The sequence below is a fragment of the Hermetia illucens genome, chromosome 3 (assembly GCF_905115235.1).
Source record: "Hermetia illucens chromosome 3, iHerIll2.2.curated.20191125, whole genome shotgun sequence".
Lineage (NCBI taxonomy): Eukaryota > Metazoa > Arthropoda > Insecta > Diptera > Stratiomyidae > Hermetia > Hermetia illucens.
In genome coordinates this window covers 78,769,317-78,792,982 of record NC_051851.1, presented here as the reverse complement: position 1 = coordinate 78,792,982, position 23,666 = coordinate 78,769,317, and the positions used below count along the sequence as shown (strand labels likewise).

The 23,666-nt window shown below is 40.7% G+C and overlaps 1 protein-coding gene across 1 annotated transcript in view; it reads right to left on the bottom strand.

Moving 5' to 3' along the window:
• LOC119653027 (TELO2-interacting protein 1 homolog) overlaps positions 1–18,870 on the bottom strand; it is a 31,699-nt gene extending 12,829 nt beyond the window's left edge. Inside the window, exons 1-5 of the mRNA XM_038057471.1 lie at positions 18,618–18,870; positions 18,237–18,557; positions 18,003–18,180; positions 588–1,682; positions 440–527 (exon numbers count right to left, since the gene is read on the bottom strand). Coding sequence (XP_037913399.1) covers positions 440–527; positions 588–1,682; positions 18,003–18,180; positions 18,237–18,557; positions 18,618–18,802 — 1,867 coding nt within the window. The 5' untranslated portion in view covers positions 18,803–18,870. The remainder of the gene's footprint in view (positions 1–439; positions 528–587; positions 1,683–18,002; positions 18,181–18,236; positions 18,558–18,617) is intronic.
• Between the last annotated feature and the right edge of the window lie 4,796 nt (positions 18,871–23,666).

Sequence of the window (23,666 nt, the reverse complement as noted above, 5' to 3'; positions counted from 1 at the left end):
GCAATACCACTTCCTCTTCAATTTTAGTAGAAGAGCCGCCGAATATTGTGAAAGCCTCATTGAGAAATGTTTCCGATATTTCTTCCTGTTGCTTTAATCTGTAAAATGCAGAAACATGCCGAAAATGCACATCCCTTTAGCGTCGCTACAAAAAGAACGGAGTAGGAGACCCATTTAACACGTTTAACTGTTCATTTTTTCCAGTAACTCCGAAGAAATTAATATGTTGTCACGTCGTAGACAAAAATTGGCCAGCCTAATTAATTTAACATCCAAAGCAGAGACTCTAATGCCTATGCGGCTTATTACTAATAATAACAATAGCAGATATTACCTTAATTCAAGCCGAAATATTTGCCATAAATTCCTCTGTATGGGTGAACATTTATAATTACATAAATATATCTTTTGCTTACATAAAACGAATGGTATCACTTACCATAGTCTCTATCACTCACATCTTGTGTCCGAATCTCGACCGCGGATTCATAAAGTCCAGGTGTACGTTCAACATACCAACACGTGTTCTGTGAAAGATATCATTCGGGTATATTCAATTTAAAACTTCGTTCCAATAGAAAACATACGTTTTTCAATGGTAGTCGGGGCATTTCATTCGCTCGTAACTCCAAATTCCATCGACGCTCTTCCAAAAGTTCTTGCAAGGTGAAGATGTGATTTTCAAGGTGAGGGTCATAAGGCAGAAAATCATTTAGCAAGAAAACATAGATCAAAATAACTTCATTTATATCTGGTAAATCATGTTCTAAAATTTTCCATAAATGATTAATAAGCATACTCCCAACTTTTTGCATCTGCCCCAAAGCCGAAACTATGTCCTTGATCAAAGCAATAACCCTTTCATCGTTAATTTTTTCGAATCTTCTCCAATAAAATGGCTTCACCTCGTTTATATCTTCTTCAACATCTCTGATTGCGTATTCTTCCTTCAACAATTCATTGTCCAATTTAAGTTCTAAGGCCTGAAAGAGGCAGTCACAGAATTGTTTACATTTCTTATCGACAGTAAAGGCAGCTGCCAATATATCATCTGATGTATTGTCGACTAAGCCTTTCCAAAATAGGAATTCGGTTAGTTGTTCAGTGTCGTCCCATCGGTTTATAACTCGTGGTAACTTTACTAAATGCATCTGCAATAATTCATCAACACTTGCAGATAATATGGGCGACAACACTGGATCTTTATTCACTCTTCCAAGGAAATCTACACATATAGCACGAATTCTTTGGTCTTCATCTTGCGATAGGGCAAAAACATTCTCCAAGAATATATTAAAATTTGCGTTCAAATGTTTGTAACATTTTTCAATTAATGTGCAACACATTGTTGCAAATTCTTCACGAACTTGATTCGATGAGCTTGCCCGTATTCTGTCCATGCCTCTAAGAGTTTTCCGAAGTTTTCGTGATGATGCACCAAGCCATGCATTACTCCGTTCCAATGTTTGCAAGGTTTTCAAGCGTTCTTCCATTGGTTTTGATTGAAGATTCATCGCCAGAACTTCATCATCCGATTGTGATGGTGATGAATCTTCACCCGACGTTGAAGCTGCCTTAACTAGTTGAAGGAAGTCATTCACCTGAAGTTCGGTTTCATTCTGATCTTTGTTATAGTCCTCGAATATGAGACAGAGTATACGACCGGCAGTTTTGATTGCCGTCTGAAAATCGAAAATTTGTGATTCAAAACCATCATTTAATGCAAAAATCAAATTTCTTAGTCGAATTATGGTACAATATTATTAATATCTAATTCTATATATAATATATATATATCCTTATTATTCGTCATTATAATTTAGGGGTTGAATGTGTTCGCGGCGTCCCAGCGCACACTTTAATACAGAGTCCGCTGAACCTGACAAGAGGTACAAATTGCACTCACCCATATGCAATGGAACAAAACACAGTGGAATATGTTATATACCTCAGGTGCCGGACCAGTTGTATTTGAAAATCCATTTGATCGACCCTTTTAATAGGAGTTCACAAGATCACCACAATCGATAAAAAATTTAACCCAAATAAAAACAAGTCGAAAACAAGCTTCGAAAAGTACTAATCGAGACCTTTCATTTGATACCCCACATGACAATATTTGGAGAAAAAAATTTTAACACCCCCCTTTTACATGTATGGGGACTCCCCCCCCCCCCCCCCCCCAAAATCTCAACGTAGGAGGATATCACTCACTGCATATCTGGGGGTCCACAGGTCCCACCTTCTCACCAAATTTCGTGTCAATCGGTATAGCCGTTTCTGAGAAAAGTGCCTGTAACAGACAGACGGACAGACAGACATCGAACCGATTTTAATGTGGTTTTGTTTTACAAATGAAATTTTAATATTCTACTCGAATGTCAATTATTCTCGTTAATTATGACGTCACCATCTTATTTGTATGGCTTAGTATGCTGGTAATTCGCACGAAATTGATAAGTTTGAACTTCTATAACTTTGACACTAATAGTTGGATTTCCATGGAACTTGGCATGTGTGTGCAAAAGGCTGGCTCTCTGTCGATGCAAAATTTTGTATGAATGAACTTAAGGGGAGTTTTTTAGTTAATTTCTAATAGTTGATAATATACTATTAGTAAATTTATTTGAGCAGATACCGGAATGGGAGATCTCTCGAAGATTAGATCTCATCTAAGTATTTTACACAAAACCATAAAAGGGGCTGCAGTTAAGTAGATTCGTCATAAATGCGACTTTAATATTTCACGCGAGTGTCAATTATTTCGGTTAATTATGACGTCAGCATTTTATTTGCATGGCTTTGGAAGCAGTTAATTCGCGCGAAATTGCTAAGTTTGAACTACTATAAGTTTGGCGTTAATGGCCAGATTTCCATAAAATTTAGCACGTATATACGAAATATTGTCCTCTATGCGGATACAAAATTCAGAAGTCCTAGGATGAATTTAAGGGGGGTTTTTCAGAAAATTTCTAAAAAGTAGTAATATACTATTAGTAAGTTCATTTGAGCAGATATCGAAATGGAACATATTTTAAGGCCTAGATTTCAAAGCGTACCACCCTGATTTTTTTCGGATTTTTAGGTTGGGCAGATTCGGAAAATGAGTCCTATCTCACTTTAAGTGCGTACATTTTGACTCCTTACTCACGTACTTTGCAATTCACCCCAAAACTAATATCAGCTTCGGAAAGTATAAATAGAGACCTTTCATTTGATACCCTACGCGACTATATCCGGTGAAAAATTTTTTTTAATCCCCCCTTTGCATGTATGGGGAGCCCCCCTTTAACTCCACCTAAATTTATGCCACTCGCTACATGCGTGGGATTTCATAGTTCCCATCTGTCCACCGAATTTCGTTCGGATCGGTTTAGCCGTTTTGAAGAAAAGTGCATGTGACAAACAGACAGACATTGAATCGATTTTAATAAGGTTTTGTTTGACACAAAACCTTAAAAATACCACTAACGCCAAAGGAAGGAAAACCTAAAACTATAAAACCAATTAGTCATGTAGTGACAACACCTCAGGCAATGCAAAATGAGAAACTGTCCGAGAAGCTCAACAAGCTAGAGAAACTACAGCTTAGCTCGCAAATTAAAGGACTGCAGCAGAAAAACGAAATCCTCAACAGAACATTTTAGGCTAGTACATTCCCAGCGAAGTGAAACAGTCCTTGTTTAAATGAATCAAAAGGATACCACGCAGATGAAGAATTGGCTGAGAAACTGACTGAATTTTGCAAACAAGAAAGGCAGACTCGTTATCGGAAATCATTAAACAAAGTCTCGCTAAAAGCGATAAAGCCAAAAACGCAATGAAACTGAAAATAGAAATCCTTCCGCTAATTAATATTAGCGGAATCGATAAACACCTGAAAGTTAAAATCCTACCATCGGCAGTCATGGTAAACGAGCACTCAATAATTGCTCTAAGCAACAATGTTTGGAAAGTACACACTGTAAGTGCCACAACATGGAACAAATTCCATGGTACGTATGAACAAAAGGCCTCTCAAGTATATGGCTTTGATTCCACCTAACGTGCCAAAAAACGACATTGTAGAAGACCTAAAGGAAAATAGTTTCAAGATCCTAGACGCCATGAATCTATTGGAAAAAGAAAAAAAATTCTAATGAAAAGGGAGAAACAATATTTCGAAAATAGAAACAATGGAGACCCAAACAAAATTCATAACTTAAGAGTTATCCTTAATATGAAGGTCAAAAGAAAGAAAAGAAATTTGATATAATTTAGACTTGCCTTTTCTATTCGCTAGTATTATTTATTCACCTTGCAAATACCGATATTTCGAAAACCACTTGTTCCCTTCATCAGTGCTTCAAGCCTCTCTATCAAGAGCGAATAGAAAAGGCAAATCTTAATTATTTCAAATAATTTAGTCGCTAGAAACACCGTGAGATTACACTTAAGAAAAAAAGGAGAAAAGTTAGCGACCTAATAGCCCAATGTAAAAGATGTCAAGGTTCCAATCACACACAACGGTATATTAATCGAAATTCGAGCTATATGAATGTTGGTGTTGGTGACCATGAATTATCAAAGTGTCCAAGCAACAGAGCTTCACCGGTAAAATGTGTGAATTGTAAGAGCTAATACCCGGAAAATTACAGAGGCTATGGAGTAGCGAAAGAATTACGAAAGCTAAGACGTAAAGGACCGCTGCCGCCAAAATTGGCTGCTCCTGATAAACGACAACCTGAATAATGCAAAAATAACCCGATTCCTGTTGTTAGATCCGAGAAAATAGAATACTCGCAGGTGGTAACGCAAGACCAATCAAAGATAATCAATAATCATCAAAATAATCAAAGATAATGATGTGGTAACCAAATACTGGCGAACTTGACATTTTAAACATAAAACTTGACGAACAACAGATAGTAAACAAACACATTTTTGACAAACTTAGGCAGTATAACGTAGAGAGACAAAAATATAACAATAAAAACCAAATGAAAATTTTCTTGAAAATCATAATATCGAATGCAAATTGACTGCAAAGCACCAAGAAGAGCAACAGTTTCCAGTCAGCAAGCCAGAGGGGAAACTACAATCTCCATTAAAGAAGATATCAGACACCACGAAGAACAGAAAACTGAAGACGAAAAAATGAAGCTTGTAATTATTGGTGTACAACTATTTAACAAAGTTTTGAAAATCTCCTCAATATACTGTCCGCTCCGACTCTTCCAGTTTATCGGGAGCTTCGTCATTATAGGAGGTCACTTTCATGCAAACAAGTCGGAAACCGAAAGCTGGCGCTTCAGGTATGAAAGGCTTTGTGTGTTTCTTTTATAAAAGCATTTGCGTGGAAAGGACATTTGGCCCACTAGAACCTAACACGTATTTCGTAAGAATATCCACTTTGGCGTGATACTGACATTCACAGTCTTAAATTTGCACAGAAGCGACAACTTTGACCTATTATAACTTTGTTAGAAATAGTGCGATTTCCGTCAAACTTCGTCGGATCATGTTTTATATTATAGCCTACATTGCTGCATGATTGTAGGATGAACATAAGGGGGGTTTTGCAATCAATTACTAAAAATTATAGTAAATAGTATATTATTAGCTTTATTTGAACAGATATCGATATGAAGGGTATTTCGGAGCCTAGTCACCATATAGTGGCAGCCTCTTGATTTTTTTCTGATTTTCGTTTGGGTAGTTTCTGAGAATGGGTCCGTAAAAGAAGTTATCACTTTCGACCCTCCGCATTCTCCACATTTCTAACAAATGTCAAAATTAACACTGGAAAGTACTAACCGAGAGCTTTCATTTGATACGCCACATCACTATTGTTGGTGAAAAAAACTTACATCCCATTTTTGGGAGCATTCCCCTTATATTCGACGTGTGAGCCTCCACAGTTCCCATCTTTCCCCCAAATTTGGTGTCAATCACTATAACCGCTTCCGATAAAAAATGCGTTGAAGGACGAACACAAAAGTGCAATTTCCATTCTCTCAGGCTGACTAATAGATAAATACAGTATTCAAAAAGTACATCCAAGTAAAAGTTTGCATAAATGATCAATTCGACACTGCTTATCAACTCGATGAGGATACAAAAGGCGGCTTGGAAAAGCAATCCTCCTTATCATACACTGTCCTGCCTAATTACAGAGACGCTCTGACAAACAAGCTAGAGACCTTAATTAATAATAGTAGGATTTCCACTAAACTTTCCCATAAGATGCTCCATACCTAAGTCTACTTATTGCAAAGGTTTCCTGATCTAGGATAAACGTAACGAGGTTCGCAATAAATTTTCAAACTGTAATAATGTATTATTATTAACTTTATTTGAACAGATATCGTAAGGGAGAGTATTTTGTGGCCTAGTGCATGGACTGCCATGTTTTTTTCGCATATTTCGGTTGGGTAATTTCTGAGAATGGATCCTTCAAGTAATTGATCTTTTCGGGCCCTCGTCTTTGTAACCAATGCTAAAACTAATACTGCTTTGAAAAGTACTAATCGAGACCTTTTATTTGATATTCCACATGGACAAATTTGATGAAAAAAAAATAATACATTCATCTTTTAGGTATATTGGGACCCCCTTAAGTTCAACATGCAGCAATATATTTCACCACATGTGTGAGGGTTCAAAGTTCCCACTTTTCACCAAACTTCGTGTCAATCAATACAGCTGTTTCTGAGAAATGCGTATGACAGGCAAATAGACAGACAGTGAATCGATTTTAGTAAGGTCTCGTTTTCAACAAAACCTTGAAAACGAATCCTTCATATCTCAAATCTGATAGTACAAAAAGACACAAGCTATTCACTGTAAGTAGCCTTCCACTGAAGATCTGAAAAGACCGAGGTGTGCTCAGCCATTTTTCTTGATGTTGCGACAAATGAGACATTTGATAAAGTGTGGCAGTGTGGGACCTCCCAGTAGAATTTTTCGAGACCTTAAAATCATGTGTATCGGAACGCCTATTCAGAGTGAAATATGAAGCAAAAAAAAAATTGCAGCTTGTGTATCGCAGGGAAGTGTCTTGGGCTCAACACTCTTTCTTTGGTACATCAATGACATACTTTGCTGTGAAAAAGCCAAAATAGCCACATTTGCAGATGGCACTGCTATCCTTACCACGTATCAGAACTACGGAGGAAGCACAAATATAGCTACAATCAGTTATTGATGATATTGTAGAATGAACCAAGAAATGAAAAATAAAATTAAACGAAAGTACATTAACTTCACAAACAAAAACGAGAATCCAGCTAAAGTCATCATAAACGGACAAGATGCGCTACAGGCGAGTAAGGTTATCCAAGTTTGACACGCTCAGCTGGAAATGACACATCCTAAGAAAGAAGGACAAGTTAAATGCCAAATACAGACCAATTTACTGGCTGTTGCGGAGGACACAGCTGACGTTCGGCAACAAGTTGCTAATTTACGGGCAGATCCTAAGGCCCATATGGACATACGGCATCCAACTCTGCGACTATGCCAAAGAATCAAACCTGAAAGTCATACAAACGTTCCAAAATAAAGTGATTAAAAACATAGTAGACGCTCCCTGGTTCATTCGTAATGAGGATCTGTATAGGGACCTAAAAGTACAGTTGATTAGTGAAGTCATCAAAGAATAAGCAATTAAGCATAGCCACCGACTACACTCTGATCGACATAACTAACATCGAAATAACTAAGTCCGAAAATTGACTGATAATAAATTAATAATAATCGTTGGCGCAACAATCCATGTTGGATCAGGGCCTTGAAGTGTGTTAGAGCACTTCATTCAAGACCGTAACGGTACACTAGGAGGCAATGTGGTCAGCATTGACTGATATCTCTCAGTCAAATTGACTGATATCTCTAATATAATGAGATGACTGAAAACCCAAATGACTTGCTGATATAAAAGATGCCTGATGATATAAGCTACTGAGGAACGGCCAGTTCCTCAGTGAAGCCAAACAGTGCTGGGGTTGACCACATGGTCTCCTCCTAATAAAAACTAAAATATGCAAGGATAGCTGCTCTATGAGGTAACGTCAGTCGTAGCCTGTGGGTAAAAATCCCACACTCTCAGGGATCGTGAACCCTGGTGTCAGTCTTTTAAAGATTTCCACCTCTTAAAAAAATAATAATTTAGACAATTTCTGCAATATTAGAACGGAGATATCGGTAGACATGCTGATCAGAAGGCAGAAGTAGCGGTGGATAGGTCACACATTAAGAAAAAATGACAAGGTATATACTATCTATATTCTTAACTGATACAACTATAGACCTTTGTACAAGTTATTGGACTCTGATGACCATGGTTTCATCAACCCTGATGCGGTTGTCATCTTTTGAGGACCTTCGCGATTTACAATTCGTGCAACTTCGAAGTAGTCCTTTGAGAAAACGTTAATCTGGTTGGTCTAGCGTTAACTTCGATAGGGATGGTATTATTACGCTATTAATTCTTTCTATTTACCCTTTCCACGCCATACGCCAGTGATTATAAAAATATTCTTGGTTCTGTGTTGCAGTACGTTTCAAAATGTTTGGAAGCGTCCGTAATTATGCGTAAGGAATCTCCGAAAATTACTCGTTTTTTTTAATGTTGATTTTGCCGGGTATATCTACGCGAACTTGCTTAAGTTGTCCATGATTATTAGCAGATATTTGTAGCCTTTATTCGTTGATGTCATCCGAGAAACTGTGTTTCTATCTCTTTTTAGCACTTCTAGTATCAATAAATTTTTTCCATGAAAAAATTGTTTCAAGTTTCTGAAGAGATAGTAGTCGTTAGGAATCAAATTTACTGAATACGGTGAGCGTTCAAACAATTCGTACTTTAGAACTTTAGATGTTCTTCTTCTTTCAATTAATCCAAAAACATGTAATACCATTCAGAGTTAATAGTTTTACCTTTCTGAAGATAAATAACCCACCAAATCGTCTTTGTATCCCAAAAAAAAAATGATGCCGTAATCTTTTTGCCGCTCGTTGTAGTTTTATCTGTTTTGAAGGTGACCAATCACTTCCAGTATATTATAAACGTCCTTGTTTCAATTTAGAACCATGGTGGTAGATCCAAGTCTCATCCATAGTTATAAAAAAATGCACAAAAAGAGATTTCTGTATAAAACGCTCCAAATTACTTTGGCAATTTTTTCGATTAAGTTTTTCTTGAATTGCATTCACATTATTACGACACCAATCTTTCTCTCTGTGGCAAACGATGGAAAAACTGCTAGAATGTGGCCATCCGGTGCACCATCTGAAAGCATAGCCAGGGTAAAACTGTACACGGCCATGAGAGAATTCCGAGTATTCCGATGAAATTGATAAGGCTAACTAGGCTGAGCCTGACCAGTGTGTGAGGCCAGATAAAAATAGCAGGATCACTCTCGAGACCAGTCAACATCAACAACGATCTAAGACAAGAAGATGCCCTATCATGCGTCCCCCTAAATCTGGCCCTCGAGAAAGTGATCCGTAATGCTGAGGTAAATGCAAGAGGTACGATCCTCTTTAAGTCCACCCAACTACTGGTGTACGCTGACAATATTGGCATTATGCAAAGAACAACTCCAGATGTACATTCTACCTTCATCCAGATCAAGCAGGCGGCGCGAGATATCGGGCTGCATATTAATGAAGGCAGGACGAAGTACATGGTGGCAACGTCAGCACCAAAAACCAACCAACCAACAACATCAAACCGCACTGGTTAAACGGGAAGAATAAAGATAGGAGAATACAACTTTGAGACCGTTGATAATTTCTCCTATTTAGGGTCGAAAATCACAACCGATAACAGCTACGATGATGAAATCCGCGCACGGTTGTTGGCAGCCAACAGATTCTATTTCAGCTTACAAAAACTGTTCCGCTCGAAACGTCTCACCATAGGCTCGAAGCTCTTATTGTACAAGACAATGATCTGCTACATGAGGATGGACGACTCCGTAGCCTACATAACGAAGAAATCTATGAGCGATACCATCACCGTCTGGCTGTGGATAAAATCTGGCTCAACAGGTTGCGATGGGCGGGCCATCTAATCCGTATGGATGAGAATGATCCACCCCTGAAAGTTCATAAGGGCAATATCAATGATAGAAAAAAGAAGATGAGGCAGAGCCTGCCTGAAATGGAGCGATAGCGTAGGTCAGGACGCCAGACAGCTTTTAGGGATATCGAATTGGTGGACCTCGGCACAAAACCGAGGTGTTTCTTACTGGGCCTAGACCGGATACCGGTTGTTGCGCCGTTGATGATGATGAATCTTCCGAACAGTTTGTTCATATGTAATTCTTCATGTAAAATACGGAATACTGGTTCCTCTGAAATTATCATCAATTTCAGGCTTAGTCAAACGTGTATATTCACAAACAATATCATGCACGTGCTCAATGGTTTCTGGTATTGTTGCTCTTTTTGAATGTCCGCCGCCTAGTTCATCTTCAATGTTGGTAACACCCCGTTTAAACTGTAAAACCCATCGATAAATAATTGGAAACTTTTCATTGTAAAAAAATTCACTAACATGTCGACTTCAAATGGCTTGCGAACAAGTCGAAATTTTCTTTGTGTTCAAAAAAGACTATATACAGGAAATGAAACTAGTCAAAAAAAAGCAGGACAAAAAATGAATCTTCCGGTTTGAGGCGAACTCAAGATCGCAGTGCCTTCTGCGCATCTGTTTTGTGCGTCGTGTTCTTATAGCGCTTCTATGTGTGTGAATCCATGTAACAAGGAAACCAGTTACAAACAATGAATTTTCAAAGTGACGTTTCCAGATTCGGATCGCCGCCGTCTAGGATGGATTTTGGCATCAAGCTGGCACATTTATATTACAAATGAAGCCACGTGCGCTAACACCATAAATGAACACCACAAATGAAAACCAATGCCAGTGAAGATGCGCAGAACGCAACTGCGATTTCGACTGAACAACGGATGTCATCTTTTTTGTCCAGTAGAATTTTAAAGCTTACTTAGAAATTTCACCTCCTGTGTATAGTCTTCTTGGAAAGATGAAATATTAAAATGACGTATAAATTTTTATTCTTCTATGGCCAACTTATCTATAATAATAATAACCGTTGGCACAACAATCCATAATGGATCAGGGCCTTGAAGTGTGTTAGAGCACTTCATTCAGGACTATAACGGTAAACTGCAGTACACTGTAGGAGGTAATGTAGTCAGCATTTCGCTCGTCCAAGATTATTACCCTGGTTTGACTCAAGTACTTATTCACAGCTGACGACTATTATTCGCCATCCAATCACGATAATAAATCCCTCTGCCATCAGTGAGATTTGAACCACGACCTTTCGCTACGACAGCCCAGCGCTTAACCACTTGAGCGATCCGGACCTATACATAGCCTATTGCATGACTCATCGGGGAAAGTTGGCTTTCTTTATTGTTGTTGGAATGCTACATAATCGCAATCACATACTGCTACATAATCCCAAGGACGAAAATGCGAAATGTTTGAAAGCGTGAATAATAGGCAGAACTCCTAATTCATACGAAGTATATTTTTCCTGTACGAGGTTTTCTTGCTGGTCCATATAACGTCGTTGTTGCACTTTTGTAATAGCACAGGTCTGTAACTATCGATGATTGTATCTATGTGGATTTCCGTTTCAGCATCTATATCGTATATTTTCAATACCGGACGATACGTTAATTTACCCTTTGCGATAGTTTCAACGTCTGTAAGTTTGATTTTCCTTTTGTATGCATTGCGCATCAATTCATTCAATACTCGTGCGATGTGAACGTAGCCCGGTATAAACTTCCGGAAGTACTTGATCAATCTCAGATAACTCAAAAGTCTTTTATTGGCTTGGACATAGGAAAATTTTTCACCGCATTTATTTTGGCCAGTGGTGATGAAATGTTGGATATTGGCCAAGAAATTCGATTTTCGCGTGGATGAGGTTAGATTTTGCCTAGTTCAAGTCCATTCCAACTTTCTTCAACTTTTCGACGGCTCCTCTGCATATTAGTTCATGGAAGACATTGTCGACGTACCGAATGAAAACAGCTAGAGAATTACATTCTTGAAGGGATTTCGTTTTGGTCTGGCGGCTTTCGTATAATAATAATAATATCATCACAGACCAGTACTGGTTTATTACTCGCAGCGACAATCCCGGCCACCATCAGGGTGTTCGACTTGAGGTCATTGGAGAAACTGGTGACCGAGAGTCGATGGGGGCAGAGGCGGCGGCATCAACAACACCACGCCGCACTACAGGCAACAGTTTCAGTACTCGCCGAAGCACTCTTCTCCACCATCCAGCTGAGGTTCGGGACGAATTCCAAAGAGCGTGTATAGAATTCTCGGGTATGGATCCTTTGCATAGACCAGGTATTCCCAGGCTCTATGCATCTCCAGCAACTCCGAGAATTCTATCTCAAATCAATGATGAGATTGCATCTCGGCTGTGTGCTGATATGTCGCTGTTGCAACTACAATCACTTGTGTATTGTGGTGTAGTTGCGGCTATCAGATTGCACGGGCAGAAGATTCGCTTTCGTGTCATTGGTTTGAGTGACCAAAGAGATCCACTCACTAAGGCAGGACATTGCTAGACTGATTCAAATCAGCACTGGCAATGCCAGCAGACGGGTGAGAAATAAAGTGCAGAGGGTATAGCGGAACTATGCCATCCCCAGTGAGACACCCGTAGTTGAAATTCTGGACACACTAAAACAGAAATTTTCTGTCATATGCAGTCGGTTACGACGGTATGACGAAAGTCATTCCAGACGTGTCCAGAATGCAACGCAAGGAACCAGCGGAGCTTTTTCAGATCTTTCAACGAATCCCAACAGAGCGTCCAGACAATATAGTTTTCGGTGACGGAAGCATGCTGAGTGGATCACCGCCGAAGGCATTCGCCATGCCAATATGCTTGGCGTGAATTTTGCCAACGTTATCGAAGAGGAAGTTCGACGAGCCATAAACAGCTCGAAGAGCTGGAGGGGCCCAGGTCTGGATCGGGTGCAGAATTTCTGGTAAAAGAAATTTACCAGTGTACACAGTCGGACAGAGGAATTTTCATCCTTCCTCACTGCGGGAATTACCTACCTTATCCCTAAGAAGGACACGGTGCAGGACAACATTAGTGGAAGGGTCAATGCACACCTCGAGACCAACAACATTCTGTCCGCGGAGCAGAAGGGCTGCCGAGTTGGGTCAAGGGGTTGCAAAGAGCAACTCATTATCCACTCGGTAGTTGTAGGACAAGCAACTAGAGGCCAAAGAAACCTCTTTAGTTGCTATATCGATTATGTCAAGGCTTTTGATAGCGTTCCGTATACCTGGTTGATCGATATCTTACATCTGTATCGCATTGATCCGAAACTAATAAAGTTTTTGGCAACAGTCATGAAAGGGTGGCATACCACCTTATCAGTCCGTACATCTGAGGGTGATAATACCTCAGAGCCCATCCTTATACGGAGGGGCATCTTCCAGGGGGATTCGTTGAGTCCCCTTTGGTTTTGTATGGCACTGAACCCCCTTTCATAGCTACTGAATGATGCCAGAGGGCATGGTTTTGCAATAAAGTATGGCCTACGTGCTAAGTGCGAACTGACACACTTGATGTACTTAGATGACATCAAGCTTCTATGCTGGTACTGACAACCATCTTAGAAATCTGTTGCAAATAATAGACATGTTCAGCCGTGATATGCGGATGGAGTTTGATTAGACAAATATCGAATCCAAGCCATCCGCAAAGATCATCACGAGCCACATGCCGGACATAGCATTGGTGACCTCCACATCGAAGCTATGACCGAGATACACTTCTAAAAGTACCTAGGAATTTTGCAAGGAACCCATGCTTGAGTTGGTGATCTGAGGGATGCTCTGCTGTCCAAATTCCTGCGACGTGTAAAGCTGGTGCTGAAATCGCATCTCTCGGGGAAGAATAAAATAAGCGCGTTGAATGTATTCGCTATCCCTTCACTGGCTTATGCATTCAGAATATTGCTGCGGACGAAGACCGATCTGGAAAACGTCCAGCGGCGGATACGGCCAACTATGTCCAAATTCCGAATGCATCATCCAAAGTCTGCCGTGGAGCGGATGAACCTGCCTCGTGACATCGGAGGTAGGGGCGTAGTTGATTTGGCGGCACAACATCATCACCAAGTCGACTCGCTTCGCGCTTATTTTTACAGCAAAGAGCGGGCGAGTCTCTTGTATGCGGCTGTCTGTGGGCTAACTCCACTTAACTTAAAGGATTGATCTTTCAATCCTCTGAGTGGCGTAAAGTCGGACCAAGAGCGGATCGATGAATGGAAGTCGAAGGCAATGCACGGTAAACACGTGATTTGTCTTCGACAGTCATTTATCGATTTGCATTTGTCGAACAGACGGCTGTGTATTGGGGAGCTCTTTGCTGAGACGGAGGGGTTCATGTGTGCCATTCAGGACGGCGTGGTCGCCACCCGAGCTTATAAAAAGCTCATCATGAAAGAACGGGTGGACAACAACCAGTGCAGAATATGTGGTTCGGCGTTAGAGACGTTAGACCATCTCATTTCTGGCTGTACTGTTATGGCACCGATGCAATACATCACCATAAAAGGTTATCAATCAAAACCTTGCATACAACCATGGGCTGATCACCGGAACATGTCCGGTTTACCGATATGAGCCGCAAGCAGTACTTAATAGTTCTGCTTACAGCATGTATGGGACCGACAAGTTCTGACTGATTGCCATACTGCATATAACAAGCCTGACATAGTTGACAAGGCGGGTCGCTCCGCGTATATTATTGAAGTTGCTATCCCCCATAATAGCAACATTGAACGGAAATACGTGCAGAAGAAGGTGAACTATGAGCCATTGGCTCGGGAAATCAAAGAAATTTGACATCTCGAGTGGGTGGTTGTAGTTCCCATAATATTGTCAGCTACAGGTATTGTAAAATCCCTCACGGCTTCCCTTGATGTCCTTGGGCTTTCGCACAGTCTGGTTCAAACCATGCAGAAGTACACCATTCTGCATACGAGCTCGATGTTGCGGGGAGTACTCCACGAATTCTCCCACTGACCTACCACCGGCCACCACCACCAGCGCCCCTTTAGTTTTTAAGTAGGTAGGATCGTCCGAGCCTAAATGCTTGGCACTTAGTGCTTGTATTAGGTAAAATCCGGCACCTGCCGAGATTGTGATAACTCGGAATAATAATAATCGTTGCCGGAAAAATCCAAACTGGATCAGGGCCTTGAAGTGTTTTAGAGCACTTCATTCAAGACCGTAACGGTACACTACAGGATTACATACATACATTACATTTTACGCATCTAAAAACGGGACAAATTGTACCAACTGGTCCTCCAGGTTGAGGGTTGGGTAGAGCTGACAAACCTACATGGAAAACAACTTGTTACGGAGCCACCACAGGTGCCTCGGACTGGACGGATTACACAACGGCGAACCCGGCGACGGCAAAGGAATAACGATTTGCGGCTATGCACTCTGCGCTTGCGAGGCAAGTTTAGAAATATAAGCCTCATTAATGTTCACGCCCCTACAGAGGAGACTGCAGAGTTGGAGAAGGATACTTTCTACGAGGCAGTAGAACGAACCCTCGAAGCCTGTCCCAGATATGATATCAAAATCATACTTGGGGATTTTAACAGCCAAGTATCCAGGCGATACGTTGACTCCCATAGCTTACACCAAGATACAAATGATAACGGACTGCGGAAAGGGGTCCACAAACATACATGGGCCTCTTCAGACGGGACCACTTTCAACCAAATTAACCAAGTGTTGATTGAACGCCGCCACCAATCAGCCTTAATGAATGTCAGAACATATAGGGGGGCCAACATAGACTCGGATCACTGTCTCGTTGTCATGGTGCTCCGAGTTCGAATAACAGCACCACCCAGAATCCCCTCTGACAATCAGGTGAGAGTTAACATTGAAGCCATCCACAATACAGCCCTCCGCAACACCTATAAGAGGGAAATGGATGCCGCAATAAGCGCAGTCAACAGAGGACCTGGAGGTGAAGCATCAAGAAATAATCTTCACAACCACCTGAAGAACGTTATCATTGATACGGCCAAAAACATACTTGGCCCCAGCCGCAAAAGGTGTTGGAACGGTTGGTTTGACGATGAATGTAAGCTACCAACGGAACGGAAGAATGCCGCATACCGTGTAATGTTGCATTCTCAAAGAACGCGGGCACGTGCAGAGACTTATCGCGAAATCCGTCGAGCGGGCATGGGCATAATGGAGCGATGGGTTGAGGACTTTGATGAGCTACTGAACAACCAGAACATCGGCGAGTTGGAGTTCCCGCCAACTGAACACGTTGGACAAATACTGCCACCACCAAGTATAGAAGAAACAGTGCGTGCAATTCATCGGCTAAAAAATCATAAGTCGCCAGGATCCGATGGGATTACAACCGAATTGGTTAAATATGGAGGGGACCAGTTACACCAAGTGGTTCATCAACTTGTGCTAAAGGTATGGGACAGTGAATCAATGCTTGGCGATTGGCAACGAGGCATCGTCTGTTTCATACATAAAAAGGGAGATATCATACAGTGCAGCAATAATAGAGGTATCACGTTGCTGAGTACCATCTATAAGATATTCTCCGTTATCTTGCTAAGCCGGATAGCGCCATACGCCCAGAACATCATTAGCCCATACCAAAGAGGTTTCACTCCAGGCAAATCAGCAACAGATCAGATTTTCTCTCTGCGGCAAGCGATGGAAACACTGGGGACTGGGGGACATGGGGATGCCCTATCATGCGCCCTCTTTAACCTGGTCCTCGAGAAAGTGATCCGTGATGCTGAGGTAAATGCAAGAGGTACGATCCTCTTTAAGTCCACCCAACTACTGGCCTATGCTGAAAATATCGACATCATGGGAAGAACCACCCGAGACGTACAAACTGCCTTCATCCAGATTGACCAGGCGGCGCGAGATCTTGGGCTGCACATCAATGAAGGCAAGACAACGTCAGCACCGAAGACAAACCAACCAACATCAAACTGCACTGGTCAAACGGGAAGAATAAAGATAGGGGACTACAACTTTGAGACCGTTGATAATTTCTCCTATCTAGGGTCGAAAATCACAACCGATAACAGCTACGATGATGAAATCCGCGCACGGTTGTCAGCCAACAGAGCCTATTTCAGCTTACAAAAACTGAGTGGAAGAAAAAGATGACCATTAAAATCAGAAGAAAGTAACTGAGTGCGATAACAGAAGATGTGTTTGCGTTTTCCCTGCTAAAGCAAAGAAAGCGGCGAAGATAATCCTGGACCGCATCAATATCTTGAAAGCTTCCCTCTTTGCGACAAAAAGAACTGAAAATATTCACACCATTATCCTTGCGGAATAGTGAGCGGAATTTAGATTCACTACGAATCATGTTCATGTAGGAGCGACATTCCAGAGAAGTTAATAACTATTATTAGAATGACATTTGACTACATAAAATACACCTAAATCTTGGGAGTGATTTGAAGACAAAAGTGGAATCTGAAGGTTTGCACTTTGCAACTACAATGGTAATTTTTTGCTACGGATGACATTATTCACGCAGCTTTGAATGGGGATAAGGAGGGCTACAATGGATCATTAAACTCCGTCTTTGCTGCTGCGTTAAAAATCTGGAAATGCAACTACTTCACCTCAATGTTGTTTCTGGACCACTATGGCAGCAGTACATTGAAAGTGATTGATACTGTCAATCGGGAACTTAATGGCGTTTTGGTATGAACAAATCTCAGCTACGCCATTGTACCGGCTACACCGTCGACATCCTGATTAGGACATTGAGGAATGACAAACCGATTGGCAGTTATACCATGCATCTGTTCTCTCAGGTGCAAAATAATAGAGGAATGTAAACTTCTCGGTAAATTCTCTTTTATCAGAAGTCGAAAACCGCTTTCGGCTTAATAAATATTTTAGTACTCACCTTTATTACTTGCTGTCCTTGAATTTCATCACCAGTAGCCACTAATACTAAAGTCGAAATGATTTTCGGAAGAAATGCAAAAACGATATTAGCGACGGCATGCCTCATAACAATATCCGAAAAATCAGCCGCGTCGTACACATAAAATGCGCTCATCAGACATTCCATAGCCGCAATTCTGAAAGAGGTGCGACATTGCAAGTATGTAATTAAAAGAATGCTAAAAAAAACTACCTTAACTTTTTGTATCTTTCCTTGTCGATGAGTTCTACACAGGCCACGGCAATCTTCCCAATGAACCCAGCGTTCTCCTTCGTGTAGAAGCTTTCCAGTGTATCATAAGATGATCTGCGCAATGTACTGGACAATACGCTTATCATTGCAAGTTTCAAATCCTCAGATGAACTTTCGTTGATGTGACCACTTTCGAAGTCATAGACTTGCTTCAACGAAATTACAAGGATCGTTTTTATGGCGTTCTTCTCCCTTATTTTCACTCGATTTATTATGTAGTCTATGGTGGCTATCAGTTCTAATTTCACTCCACTACTTCGTCTGTAATTTACCGAATGGATGTTGGTAATGGACAAAAAATTAAAGCATGAGATGACTTACTCCTGAATTTCATCCATTCTCATTGTTAACGGAAAAAGGATGTAGGATTGGAATCTATCAATCGTGCAATCTTCCACCTCTTCCATCTCTTTGCGTAATCTATGTAGATTTTCTCTGGTGGAGGATCTGAGGAACGCCTCACATGCTGGCTTTATTTTCGAAATGAATTTTTCTGGCGAGAGCATTTTGAAATTCTATTTTTGTACTTTCACTAGAACTAAAACACTTAGAAATATCACTGTAATTTCCGTTGTCGCCGCGAAACTTTGAGGTTATATTTTGTTTACGGTAATCAGCTGTTGATAGTTTCTGGCTGAATGAACTGCTGAATGTCTCCGGAAGCTCAAATTATGCGAAATATGTACTTCTTTCGCGCGCATTACACCTAAACAAAGTATTAGATAAATGACGTGATTGGAAGGCTCACAAATATCGTTTCGGGGTTCTCAGATTCTACCTTTATCTGTGGTAGGAAGGATTTGGACTATTAAAATGGCTTTATTTCGTTTATAGTAAACACATTCTCTGCCAATGCATCTTCTTAAGTTTCGCACGGTATGGCCAAATAAATCTTTTCACCTAGTGCAGATGAAGTCGTGAGTATTAACGGTATTTTCTGTTAAATATATAATATATAATTCTTCTGTGTGTACTTCACACTGGCGGCGGTAAAGCACCGTAATCTTCTTTTTCTTGAGACTTTGTCCCGGCTCGGCGTGATCGGTTTATCATCATCAACGGCGGAACAACCGGAATCCGGTCTAGGCCTGCCTTAATAAGGAACTCCAAACATCCCTCACCAATTCGATATCCCTAAAAGCTCTCTGGTGTCCTGGCCTACGTTTTCTTTCTCTACCATACATATTGCCATTTTAGACTTTCCCGCCTGGACCATTCACTTCCATACGGATTAAGTGACCCGCCCACCGCAACCTATTTAGCTGGATTTTATCCATGTTCATCGCTCATAGATTCCGTCGTTATACATACATATTTCAGATGTTGAAGTCAATACAAAGGTCCTGAAGAAATCATATGGGCTTCCACCTTAGACGACGTTTGCGTTGAAATTGACTTGAAATTGTAAAAAGATAGAATAGGTATCAACCTTCTCCCCATTCTTGCTCAGTAATAAGGTGTTAAGTGGGCCCTTTTGATCGTAGGAAGACATAAAAGTAAATATTCTGGTGTACATAATATTTATGTTACGAACGAACAAATGGAATCGTCAGGCACCGAAATGTGCTTACATAAGGAATAAACTAAATCTTTCATACCTGAAAAGGCAATGATTCTGCTTTCCCCTTACTTTTATCAGATATGCTCACATAAGGTCAATTTAGGTCTTACATAAGAGTTACCCAATATTCACATAATTATATGACCCTGGCTGGTATGTCGCAGTAGCATCTCCAATGGAATCTCATTTGAGAACGCTTGATTCAATGAGGGTTCATACAATATATTAAACGCCATCGTTGTCGACGAGGATCTACACTCCTTTTTGGGCCTTGGCTTTTAGGATTTCATTTCTTCAATAATCTTTATACATCGATAGCGTCCTCCCATTTTAAAATCTGAGCAGTCATGCGTTGTCTTCTTCAACAGAATCTGCCTAGGGTTTTCGGAGTTTTTCCACCGGTCTTCGTCCTTTTGCTCTCCCTTCGAATACCCTTTTAGGTGTCCGAGTATCATCCATACGTTGAACATGGCCAACCCCTTGCAACTTCCAAAGTTTTATTAATTTGGAGATTTCCAGGTCGTAAAATATTTTATACAACTTCATCAGGTGCACAGCTAAGAACTCCATTATGCATGCTGTTCCCAAGCCCAGATAAAGGAGGAGGGTTTGAGGCAACGTACTTTGTAAAACAAAAATAAAATGCTAAGATCAGGAAAAAAGATAAACGGGGTATAGTAGGAGTTACCTCACTATACTAAATCCTACTTGGTCTCCCTTGGTGAAAGGTCCCGCCATAGGTCATCAAAGAAAATGCATTCAATCGTGTTGAGATATCCAAGGCCTCGAAGAAATGGTAGGGCGTTTACCTCAGTTGACGCGGCTAGACGTAAGTAAATTAATTCGGGCAAAACAAATAATGGTCTTCACGCTAAATATTGATATCGTCACTGGAAAGACGGAGGAACTCGCAAGAGTCCTTCAGAAAAGGCACATAGATATTTACACTTTACAAGAAATTCGTTGATGATGTGCCGGAAGCTGCGACATAGAAGGTGAACGCGTGATTGTGGGTGATCTTAACAGTCATGTGGGCGGGAAGGCATAGGAAAACAGGTGTCATGGGAGGAAGGAAGTTCGGAGTGAGGATTGCGGGCGTATAGTCGATTTTTCGGACGCTCATGACCTTGTGCTTGTCAATACATGGTTCATCAAACGATTGCTTCATCTTCCAACATTTTATAGTTGGAACGATAAGAGCCAAATCGCATATATCATCATATACGCCGACATTTTACCACCGGTTTGATGTTGGTGGTTGGTTAGTTTTTGGTACTGTCGGTGCCACCATATATTTTCTTCCTTGCCTTCATTGATGTGCAGACCAAGATCCCGCGCCGCCTGCTTGATCTCGATGAAGGCAGTTTGTAGGTCTCGGGTCGTTCTTCCCATGATGTCAATATCGTCAACATAGGCCAGTTGTTGGGTGGGCTTAACGAGGATGGTACCTCTCGCATTTTCCTCAACATCACAGTTCACTTTTTCCAAGACCAGGTTAAAAAGGGTGCACGATAGGGTATCTCCTTGTCTTAGATCGTTGTTGATGTTGAATGGTTTCAAGAGTGATCCTGCTGCTTTTATCTGACCTCGCACATTGGTCAGACTAGTCTGCCTTATCAATTTACTTGGGGTACCGAATTCTTTCATGGGCGTGTGCAGTTTAACCCTGGCTATACTGTCATAAGCGACCTTGAAGTTGATGGCATAACTGATGGTCATATTCCAACAGTTTTTTCATCGCTTGCTGCGCAGAGAAAATCTGATCTGTTGCGGATTTGCCGGAGATTTGCGGAGTGAGCTTCTTTGGTATGGGCCATTGAAGATCTGGGTGTATGGGACTATCTGACCTAGCAACATAGCGGAGAATCTCTTATAGATAGTACTCAGTAATCTCTGATATCTCTATAATTGCTGAACTGCTTGAAATCTCCTTTTTTATGTATGGGACATTGATTCGCTGTCCCACATCTTAAGCATAAGTTAATGAACCATTTGGTGTAGTTGGTCGCCTCCACATTTAACCAGTTGGGACGTAATTCCATTGGCTTCTGGTAACTTATGATTTTTAAGCCAATGAATTGCACGGACTGTTTCTTATATACTTGTTGGTGGCAGTGTTTGTCCGTCGCCTTCAGTTGGCGGGACCTCCAACTCGCCAATATTCTGGTTGATGAGCAGTCCATTAAAGCACTCAACTCATTGCTTCAATATTCCCATTCTGTCGAAAATTTGATTTCCCTCTTTACTCCGGCAGGTTGGTGTATCGAGGTGTATAAGACTTTATCCTGCTCACTTGTTGGTAAAGTTTCCGCGTCTGGTGCGGTTGCTCCCTGTAGTTTCTTCTCAGGCTTCCTTTTTAAGGTTTTGTGTGAAACAAAACCTTATTAGAATCGAGTCGATGTCTGTCTGTCCGTCTGTCTGTCACATCCGATTTATTCGGAAACGGCTGAACCGATCATGAAAATTGGTGGGAATGTGGTCTGTTGTTCCCTTTGCATATAGCAAGTGGCGCCATTTTATGTTAAGTTTAAGGGGGGCTCGCCATACATGTGACTGGAAGGTGCAACATTTTTTTTTACAGAATGTGGCCATGTGGGGTATCAAAAGAAGGGTTCAATTAGTACTTTTCGAAACTGGCACATATTTGATATGGGGTGAAATATAGGAGAGTAGGGGCTCAAAATATGACCCCCAAAAATTGTAACAAGTCTCGTTCTTATCTATCCAACCGAAAAAACTGAAAAAAATCGCACTGGTGTATTTAAATGAAATCTAGGACAACACATCCCGTTCCGTTATATTCTCAAATAAAGTTAATAATAGTATATTAGCATATTTTAAAAATTCAGTCGGAAAACCTCCATAAGTTCATGCAAGAAGCACAAAATTTGACAGTAGTATAAGGGATAACATAAGGCATAACTCTGGGAAGCTTGAAGGAAGTCCCACTATTATGAACAAAGTTATAGAAGGTGAAACTTTTTCATTTTATGTGAATTTTGTGCATTTTAAACGCGTATGATGTCATCATAACATCAATTCGTCAATACCACAACAAAGTGAGCTCATGTGAATGGGAGGTCGCAGCGAAACATTTCGTTTTAGTTTTTTAATCATTTAATATCAATTACTCCAGATAGACATATCTATTTGTTTATATGTAAATGTAAATGAAGCTTCGGGACATTTCCTAATTCAGTTAGATATATGTGTACATTAAACAAGCGGTATGTACTTTACGTGTACATATATATATGAAGTAAATCGAAAATAGGTGTACGATCAATTTATATACATGCATATTGAATACAGCATTCGGTAATAGGCAATGTTGGTTTGTTTAAGGTGAGCATAATATCTATCTATATCTATTTCTTGTATGATTTTTAGCCATATACGAATGGAAAAATGTGCATAGAAAGTTTCTCACATAAGATGAACATAAAATCTTTATATCCGAAGCGCCAGCTTCCGGTATTCCGATTTGTTTTTCTATGAAGTCGCTTGCTCGGCTCGACGAAGTTCATGATAAGTCTCTGCTCGTGCCGGAGTTTTTTGAGAATGCAACATTACTCAGTATGCAGCATTCTTCCGTTCCGTTGCTAGCTTACATTCATCGTCGAACCAGCCCTTCCGACTGGAGCCAAGTATGTTCGTGGCCGTATCAATGATAATGTTCTTCAGGTGATTGTAAAGATCATTTGTCGATGCTTCATCTCCAGGACCTCTGTTGACTACGGTTATTGCGGCATCTATTTCCCCCTTATAGGTGTGGAGGAGGAGGGCTGTGCTGTGAATGGCTTCAGTGT